The 10,482-nt window shown below is 39.6% G+C and overlaps 1 protein-coding gene across 1 annotated transcript; it reads left to right on the top strand.

The window, feature by feature from the left end:
* Nucleotides 1-1,092: 1,092 nt before the first annotated feature.
* Nucleotides 1,093-10,180, top strand: LOC149845311 (uncharacterized). Its single transcript, XM_089997564.1, has 3 exons — nucleotides 1,093-2,326; nucleotides 9,218-9,476; nucleotides 9,616-10,180. Exons 1-3 carry the CDS (start codon nucleotides 1,275-1,277, stop codon nucleotides 9,787-9,789), a joined length of 1,485 nt encoding a protein of 494 aa, XP_089853690.1. The 5' UTR covers nucleotides 1,093-1,274; the 3' UTR covers nucleotides 9,790-10,180.
* The last annotated feature ends 302 nt before the right edge of the window (nucleotides 10,181-10,482 follow it).

The following is a 10,482-nucleotide window of genomic DNA, read 5'->3' as shown; positions in this document are numbered from 1 at the left end:
TTTTCTCCTGTTTTTCTCGTCCTAAAAATAGATTGGACACTAGGGGCATGTTTGGAAGCAGGAAAAAATCTCATAGAAAAAAAATCCCGAACTTCTCTTTAAGACAAAATTTCTGTTGTTTGCGTGACAGAGAAAAATGGGGTTGAAAAAATAATTGTGTTTTGATTAGGATGAGGGCTGTCCTCCAAAACCGAAAATTTTTATAGGAAAAGATTGAATATTTCTTTCAAAATCAGGGCAAAATAGACAAAAAAATCTTTTAAAATATTTTCTGTTGTTTGAAACGAATGAAAAAGTTGCCACTTTTTCTTTTCAACTTACATTTTTCTTAGCATTTTCACTTTCAACTTACATTTTTCTTGGGGATTTCGTAAAAATTCTCCAGTGCTCTGTGATTGTGAGTTTTTAAATACTGCCTTAAACAGTGCCCAAAAGTAGATAAAAAAAAACAAATTGTAGGGCCTACTTGGAAAATATAAGGGCATTCATGTGATGGATGCTTCTTGTGGCACAGTACGAAATCTTTTTCAAGAAAAAGGGCAGTTTGGCAAGTGGAAGAGGGTTTGGGATAGTTTTGTTATTTAATAGTCCAAGATGAAGGCGATATCACGGCTCATGTAGGAAAAATAGACGTTTTCATTCCAAAAATTTGAATGAATACCCTCCATGTAAGCTAAAATTACAAGATAGCCACGTGCCATGATCCAAAATCAATATAAAGATTAAGATCATCAAACAAGATTACTAGGTTACTCTTGACATTACAGGCTTAATCTTCTTTGTTCCAATGTCAATTACAGTAAAAGGCAAGGGTAATTTTGGGGACACGGGGGAAATGAAAATTCAAGGAAAGTGCCCTATGGGCCTATGGGGAAAGGCGTTGAGGCTGACGTGGCAGGTGAATGTGGGACCAGGTGGAGGGAAGAGGGTGGTGAGAGAAAGAAGAGGGTTGGGGGGTGGGGGGGCTCCTTTTGAATGGGTCTCTGCTTTGGGCCTTTTGCATCCTTTTCCTTTCCTTACTTTGGGCAGTCAGTATAAACAAAAGTGAAACGACCCCAAGAAAAAAGCATTGAAAAAAGCAAGGGCGGGGCTCAGGGCCTCAGGGTGTGGGCAAGAAAGTGGAGAAACAAACGCTCATGAGAGAGAGAGAGAGAGAATTTTCTGTCAAAAAATAGAAAGCAGAAAAGAAATTCAGCCACAGATACAGGAGCTAGTGTGATATACCAGCGAGAGAGAGAGAGAGAGACGGAACAATGTGAGATTTGGGACCTGGAATGCATCAGAAGAAGTCGGAATTGCAGATCGGAACGGAAAGCAGAGGTGTCTCCTCCGGTTTCAGCCGAGCACCGCCTCTCCACCACCACCACCAATCAGACCATCACCAACAACCCAGTGATGCCCTAATCTCAACCCCCCACAAGAGGGCCATGACCTCCACGCCTTCCTCCCTCTCTCGATCCCCCACCCTCTCCTCCCTCCCCACCATCGCCACCTCCTCAACCGCTTCCACCGCCACCACAAATACCCCGACCACCACAACCACCACCTCCTCCCCCCTCCGTTCGCCTCCGTTCACGGCCCCGTCTGCGTCCTTCTTGCGCTTCCTCCGCCGCTTATCCTCCCACCACTACTACTACCACCACCATCTCAAGCCCCGGTTGCTCCTGCCCCCTTCCCTCATCATCGGCGTCCCCGCCTTCTGGTGGTTCTTCAAGACCTCCCCATCCGACCTCGGCCTCGGGTTCGATTTCTTGTTCGCCCTCACCTTCGCGGCCGCCCTTCTCCTCTCCTTCCGCTTCTCCTTCCCCCGCCTCTCCCTCATCCGCCTCATCAAACCCGTCTCCTCCCTCCTCCCCTCTTACGAACGCCTCAAACCCAAATCCTCCTCTCACTCCCACCACGTCCAGTGGACCATCGGCTCCAAACCCAAATCGGAGAAGACGGCGACGATCAACGCAAAGGAAGGGGTGATCGTTTACAGCAATGGGGACGTCTACGAAGGGGAATTCCACAAGGGGAAGTGCTCAGGGAGCGGCGTCTACTACTACTGTATGAGTGGTCGCTACGAGGGAGACTGGGTCGACGGGAAGTATGATGGGTATGGGGTGGAGACGTGGGCAAGGGGAAGCCGATATAGAGGGCAGTACAGGCAAGGATTGAGGCACGGATATGGAGTTTATCGGTTCTATACGGGAGACGTATATGCAGGGGAATGGTCCAACGGGCAGAGCCATGGGTGCGGCGTTCACACATGTGAGGATGGCAGCCGATATGTGGGGGAGTTCAAGTGGGGCGTCAAACATGGCCTCGGCCATTACCATTTCAGGTAGAACGAGAATTTCTCTTTTTTCTGGTTGAAACTCTCCCATTTTACCAGTGTTTATTCGCAATTCTTTGATGCAGAATTGATTAATTTAATTTTGGATTGTTCTTTCTGATATTTTCGTTCGTTTCTGTTATTTTTCTTGATCTTCTGCAAGAGGTCTTCTTGAAATGCTTAAATCTTGTCCAGTTTGAAATTTGCATATTGAATTGTTTATGTGAATTAATGAATTCAATAGGATACAGCATAAATTGATTGAATAAGGACCAATATCGTTGTTGATTATCATATGATGCAGAGTTGAATGTGGCTCTATGAAATTGGGATGCTTGTAAGCTTCCATGGATATAGGAACTTGTCTAGATATGCACCATCTCTCTGATCTTCCGGTATATGAATCTTTCTTCAAAAAGAGGGTCAAGCATGGAATGATGCTCTAATTTCTTCTTGTATAGTAATGTGGATGGATGTGATATAAATATGCTGATTATGTTGAGAGCCTAGATTGACTCCTTGAAGTCCTACACTTGCTCATCTTGGATCTTTTGATTGATCTGCTATTGAACAATCATTTTTTAGTGAAGAAGATAGGAATACGACTTTTAGTGAACATGCTTGTTCATGTGTGTTGTCCAGATCTCGTTTACATGCCCTTTCTAGTGAGGTTAGGAGATATGAAAGGAAAATGTCCAATAATGCTATTATTTTTTGTTGTCAAGAAAGATCGAAGATAAATAAGATATCCTTTACAAACATGAAAGTATCGCAAACTATACAAGATGTTGAAAAGGAGATGATCAGCAACCTGAAGTTCTCTTCTCCAGTTTTTCAATAAGAGGCTTTGAGTTGGAAAACAAATCCTAATTCCAACTCTCAATCACCCTTTTTATTAACTGGAAGATGATATAATCTTATGGCTGGTGCCTAGGTTGTCTTAATCATATAATTTTTTTTGCAGTTTGTGTTAGAATCAGAGTTACCAGAAGCTTCTTAGGTAGGTGGGAAGGACACTTCCCGGAAACTCGCTTCGGAAGAGCGATCCTCTTCGCTTGCGAAACTTCATAGGAATCTCAATTTCCCCACGCTTCTTCTATGCTTCCCACATGCATGGTGTATGCTTCCTATATGCTATTCTCACATTTCTTTTCATGTTTTTCATGTATTTCTTCTCTCTTTCACTCACTTCCCATGTACTTTCTCTAAATTGGTAAGCATCATTGTTAGATTTTAACAAAAATTTAACTCTTTTACTGAAAAATCATGAAATATAAGAATAATCAATTTTATTTTAGTTTTTATTTGCTTCTTGTTTGATTCCTATTTAGTTACCATATTGCTTTATTTTTTATTTCTATTTCGCTTTCAAATTGATACATCGCTTCTCGCTTTCTATAAATTTTAAAATGCCTCGCTTCCACTTCCCGTATCGTTTCCCGCTTCCGCTTCCTAGTTTGACAACCTTGGTTAGAATCCATTAATATAATATATATCACTTAATCACATAAATAGAGTTGGAGAAAATATGGATATGCATTGAACTGGTAAACAAGCATTGGCAAGTGGCTGTTATAGGTTTAATACCTACTCATGATATGTTTGACTGAATTGTTGTATGACTTGTACTTATCAGGGAGCATGTGCTCTACGTATGGGCGTCTGAGTGGTTGTGAAGTGGCTTGAGAGTTTTTATGTTCATCATCAATTAAAGTAGCAGGCGAATCATGTAATTTAGTAGAATATGTTATGAAGTCTTGGATTAAGTATGCCGGATTTTTCCAAGGCTCAATCAAATTATCGTTCTCTCAATGTTTGGTCTTCCTTTTCTTTAGGTTTTCAAGGAAGTTTCCCATGGAATTTATTTTCATAGGTGGGAAGCAGCTGCCTAAAATGTAAAATACTCTAAAATGGACCTAGTAATATGTTCCTAGCCAAGCTTTGATCACCCAATCCAAACCAAGTTCTGTTTAGTTCATTTGTTACTTAAAGTCATAGCTAGTCCTTGTCCGTCTTTTGGTGGAAAAAATACAAGTCTTCTGCAACTCAAATCTGGTGGCCTGAGTCATGTATCCTTTTTTTTTTTAAATTAAGAAAATAAAGTGGTTAGGCTTTTGGTGAATAACCCCTGCCTAAAATGCCTCACTTCAACACCCTCTACCCATTATCTGTCACCTATGACAGTCAGCTGCTACTGTCACCTGCCACAATGAGTTTTGTGAATGTGAGGATCAAAGTGATCCTTATCTCAACCACAATGACAAAGCAGTTAGAGTTGGCTATTCGAGCATCCAAATCACACAAGTGTACTCAAATCCATGACTTCATATCAATGTTCTAAAACCCAGTGACTTAGGACTCCCCTTGGTAGTGCCTGACTCTTGACTCGGCCAGGTCATGTTAACTCTTAAATGTATTGAATCAAATAGATATATAAGCAATTACATATATAAATATATGATATACTGTTACATAAGTATATGTATGAAAGTTGACCCAACCGAGTCATAGCTGTCATATGAAAACTACGCTGACTTGGCCGAGTCTTGTGGAAAACCTGGTGATTCAAAATTTTGATCAGGAAAATGGCCGAGTTGAGTCAAGTCAACCGAGTCACCAAGTTGACTCAGCAATTTTTTAATTAAACATTGCTTCAGATAGACCAGCACCTATATGGTCACCAAGCCTTTCAACTCTCTGTTGTCATTGCTGAGGATTCAGATGGTTGCAAGCTTCTTCGACATATAAAGTGCGCAGATGGTAATTCGTTGTTGTCCAGACATTCCCTTTCGAGCTGTGAGGATATTCACAGGACACTCTGTTCCATTTGTTATCTTTTCGTATTAGCTTCATCTTCTTTGTCATAATTATTTCCATGCCAGTTTTGAAAAAGATAAGGGCACTGAAAATGAAACCTTTCTTTCCCCCTTTGAAAAGATTGTATCAAGTGGTAGCATGAAATGAGATGGGGCAGCTGCAATCTTCTAGTTTTCACAAAGGTTTAAGAAGCTTCTCGTTTGCAAAAAAAAAAAAATTATCTTTCTCATTTATTTAATTTATTCCCTTTTTTCTTTTTTTCTTAAAAAAAAGTGGAAAATAAGGAAAGGGCATTTAAAGCAAGCTTGGGGACTCCCCAGCCCACTCAGCCCGATCTAGGCTCATGGACCACACAGGCGAGCCATGGGATGGACTTCCAACTTGGTTTTTTTTGGTGGGCATGCTTGTGGGGCACATGGTATTCCTTCAAAACTTTATGTTCCTCTCCAACCAGATAATCCACCAAGCAAGTAATCCCATCATCTCCAAATGGCTTTCCAATTCTTATTTTTGTCCCAGGATGCAAGTATAACTGAACAAAGAGTGTGATATCTCTCAAAAGTCTTTATATTCTCTGGTCAAGCTTGAAATTCCACCATTTGAGAAAGGAATTACACCAGAAGAAATGACTTGTAAATTGTTCCTCTCTATAGAGCATTTCATGTTAACTTTCCATGATAAATCCTTTGTTTGAGGTTTAGCTGTGTAGGCTGTTCATCTATTGACGCCAACCATGCAAAAATGGTTCTCTTGGATTAGGAACTTGCCATCAAATGGTCTTTCTAGGGAATAGTGTATTCAGAGGGTCTTAAAACGATTCATAAGATGATTCTATACTAGATTGGGAGCTTCTCCAAAATGTGCCATCCTCCTCCTTTGAAGTTGTTAAACTTGAGAGGCCCTGCATTAAACTCACTCACTGGTTCAATTCAGCAACCATAAGTTCTCCTCAATGTGACATCCTATACACCTTTTCCTGGTGTTACTGTTAAGGATCCATGTATCAGATCATGGACCAGATATCCAGATCCAATCATATTCAAATCAGTCCCTTATGAGGCGAGTTGTATTTGTAACCCATTAAGGACAGTTCTGTAATTCACCATATACATGTTTAATATGAACATTCAGACTCCAGCCGTAAGAGAGTTGCAATGACTAGGCTTTGAGGATTGACCGGTCATCAGATTCTTCTGTTTCCTTCCCCTCTTCCTTCTACATTTTGTATTTCTATTTTTTTGTTATTTCTTTATTTCTTTAGCCAAAAAATTGTGGGCCTTAGTTGACTAAGCTTTAGGGGTTTGGTATGCGTAGAAGCACCTAGCACTTTTTTGACTACATAGGCTACACCAACTTAGTTGATGCATTTCACAGGAGAAAGAATAAAATAAAGGAAGAAAAGAGTTATTTATCCTGGAAATCCCACAACTTTATTTAGCATCATGACAAACCTGTGGTTCAGAAGGTGTTTACTACTGCATCCATGCCCTTATGGAAGAAACACTCTACCATCTACACCCTTATTAATGAAAGTCTAACTAGGATAGCAATAGCATGTTTGAGCTTCATATGATCTTTAAGAAGGAAGCACCTATAGAATATGTTTGTAGTAGGGGAGTGATTTGTGTCTAAAACCTTTCTATTCAGACCTACATTGATCAAAAGAATTTCCATATGAAGATACTAGATGAGCCACATGCATTATGGTGCTAAGCTAGTGAAGAAGATGGAAGGTGGAGACTTGGAGCTTAGGTTGCCATTCAACAAATATCACATGTTGTCGATGAACATATATTATCTTGCAAGTGAGCTTACCTGCAATGGATCTGGATGTAGATTTGTTGCTGTGGTTTGCTGTTGCTGTAACCTATCATCCTTACCTTTAATTGTTTAACTAGCTGTCATCCAAATTGGTGGGACCAATTTATATTTTGTCACTCACCTCTGTGATTTAACTCTAGATCTTTACGAGTACTTGGCTTCCTTCTTACTTTATCAACCATTTCTTCCTTCCAAACTCTTTAGACCTCTCGTCCTCAATAGTTCCTGATGAAGTGGCCACTAATTCCTCATATGGCTCCCTTTTAGCAGGGCAAGTATTTCTCAATGTTCACTTGCCTTGCCCAACTATCTGCACCCTTACTAAGACCGAGATTTTTATACATACTCTATGTTTTCCCTATTATCTGTAGCCTTTGCCAGACAATTTTTTCATGCACCTTTGCCCTTTCTGGTTAATAGGGTTTCGTTTGACCACTCCATGTGCATATTTTAAGTGAAGAAAAGGGAATTCTTCAAAAGAACGTTGTGGCTGGTGACTTAATTTAGACAGTAATGATTTGATGGGAATTTACACATGATTATAATGTTCAGTAATGAAAATGTTACTCTCAAGTAATAAGTCATATACCTTATTATAGGTTATGTGCATCTAAAACTGACATATCATGGAATTTGTTTTTTGAACCATGCCAAAGTCCTTGAGAAAAAAAAAGCTCCCAAACACAAGGAGCAATTGGTGTGGGGTTTGTACTTTGGCCACTGTAAACCGTTGAACATTTATGTCCGATTTTGGAGTGAATATTTGGTATACATAGTTTGAACTTTACATAGTATTTAAGCCACTCCGTGGTTGCTCAGGACCTGGAAGTGTTCCAAAGTGTGCAGCCTCAGTGAAACAAAAGAAAAAAGAAATGCAGTCCCATCAAAATATGCAAAAGATTGTGAGCTTGTATTCTGATTTGTAGATGTAGGTAAATTTCCATGAGTATGGGGTAGTTTGTTGACTGTACACTGATCATTTTGGAAGGCTTTGGAAATTGTTCAACTCAAACACGGTAAAAAGGTTGAAAAGTTGGTGATGGAAGTGCTTTTGTCGTGGTGTAATTTGGTCATATTGATAGCTGGTGGAAGTGGTAACCATATTGGTCATTGCTTGCACGAGTGAAAGCTTGAGCTTTTATTCTCCTGTCTGCTTATTGCTTTAAATTCCTATGATGCAATCAACATCAAGAGGCAACAATTGCCTATTGTGCAAAAGTCTCGCTGCAAGCATGAAATGCATGCATCCCATGACTACAATTAAGAGAGATGTCTGCAGGTCATAAAAATATTTATGTAAATGATGGTTTTGTAGGATGTTCTTTTTTATTGAATTAGTGCTGGATCATGCAGTTTAAAACACCTATGGCATTACCAAATTCATGTAGCAAAGAAAAACTGGTGATTGTAAGTGGAGTTGTTTGGGTGTTGGCTAAAAGTTATTTGCATTTGTTATGACCTAAAAAGCCTGATAATGCACTTCTAAGAAGATGAGTATCTTAATGCGATTCTGATTAAGGATTTTAGCTGTGGGGTGGAGCTGGTATAGAATACACATGCTGAGGCTACTATGGGGGAGATTATGTTTGTGCACTATGATATAATGCTAGATTTTAGAAGGATCTTGAAGAGGATCTCTTTCTGAAGGTTTTGAGTGTAAATTATTTATTTATACTTTAACAATGTGCTTTTGAGGCATGTAGAGTTTAGGATTGATAATTAATGTCTTGGATTTGATAATTAATGGCTTGGACTGTGATGGTAGTTTGTTGGTAATTAATAGCTTGTATGTGGCAAAATCTCTTTCCAGACTTGGCTGAGACTTTTGGAAATTCTAAGAGGGCTTTCAAGGTTGGTTTGTAATGCAGCATGTGTTATCCTACCAGGCAGAGGACTAGGTAAAACCATAAAACCTTACATTTCTATATTAAAATGAATTTACTGAAAGAAACTCTGAAATTCCAACAGAGAAACTCATGCACATAATTGTCCAGCAGTATGGAAAATTCATTACTAATGTGATTTGATTCCCTCTGGTCATACTTGCTAGATTGTTGTTCATTAGTTAACATGGCAATGATGTAGAACACTAGAAGTTACCCAGTTTTGTCCTGTTGCAATTTCTTGTTCTGTTCTCTTTGATTTTAGTTGTAACAGATGACAGAATAAGGATTGTGTTCTTGTAGACTTGTGCTTGCACTTACCTGCTTGCATTTATTGCGAATGTAAGTAGTTGAACACCAACTTATCTCACTTATGCAGAAATGGGGACACATATGCTGGAGAGTATTTTGCTGATAAAATGCATGGTTTTGGAGTATATCGTTTTGCAAATGGTCACCGATACGAGGGAGCCTGGCATGAGGGTAGAAAACAGGGTCTTGGGATGTACACATTCAGGAATGGAGAAACGCAATCAGGGCATTGGCAGAATGGTAGCCTTGAAACACCAAGTACACAGAACACTCATCCTGGGTCCCCCATTGCTGTTAATCATTCAAAAGTGCTGAATGCAGTCCAGGTAAAGAAGCAATGCTTATTATAATTGGAAAAGAAGATTCATATGCAATTGCAAAAGAAAAAAAAGAGTGAAACAACTGAACAATTAATAATTGTCTTTTTACTGCTGAAGTTGAATTTAAGTGACTTCTGATCATCAGGAAGCACGGCGAGCAGCAGAAAAGGCATATGAGGTGCCAAGAGTAGATGAAAGGGTGAACAAGGCAGTTGGAGCGGCCAACAGAGCAGCGAATGCTGCTAGGGTGGCTGCAGTCAAAGCTGTCCAGAAAAGATTGCACAACAACAATGATGATATAGCAGCACAGATGGTGTGAATTTTTCTCTTACACCATCGCCAATTCATTCAAACAATTGAGTATTTCATGGAGGCTATGCTTGGTGGTGGGAAAATGGTCATCAAGGTTTGGCCTGGGCTCTCACCCTCTTCTCATGAGTATGCTAACAAGAGTCTCTGCTGGTAAACAAGCCCAATTTCCGGTGTTGGGCAGGCTAGTTTCTCTTGTTCCTTGTGTACATAGAATGAATGAATGGAAGCAAATGAGTGATTGAACCTACAGGGGCATGAATGTGCATGGTTGGGACTTTTTGTCTCTCTCCCTTGTAAAGAGCAGTAGCTGTTATACTGGCTCCAGGTTAACCATCACCCATTTATTATGTTGTATGTGTACCGAGCTTTTCTCAAGAAGATTAATAGTGTTGATTCAACTCTCATGTTTTTCCTACTCACTTCCGCTGCTGCTATTTTTTGTTGCCAGTTTTGTCTTGGTAGCCCTACCTTTTCTGCAACTATTCTGGTAGACATGCAGTCATCATCAAATTCTTTTGGGTCAGGTGATAAGTCTAAAATAATAATTCAATTACCATGAAATTCTCAATAGATTTTCAAAAAATTTGAGAAATTTATAGCAAAAATAAAATCAAGAAATATAGTAGTAAAATTCTAAGATATGTTAGAAAAAATGAATCTTTTGTTAAATATTTATTGTGATACACATATATTTAGTCCA

Source organism: Nuphar pumila, chromosome 2 (genome assembly GCF_984573655.1).
Source record: "Nuphar pumila chromosome 2, dmNupPumi1.hap1.1, whole genome shotgun sequence".
In the NCBI taxonomy this organism is placed as follows: domain Eukaryota; kingdom Viridiplantae; phylum Streptophyta; class Magnoliopsida; order Nymphaeales; family Nymphaeaceae; genus Nuphar; species Nuphar pumila.
The sequence above is the reverse complement of the archived record's forward strand: the minus strand, read 5'-3'. Positions and strand labels throughout refer to the sequence as shown.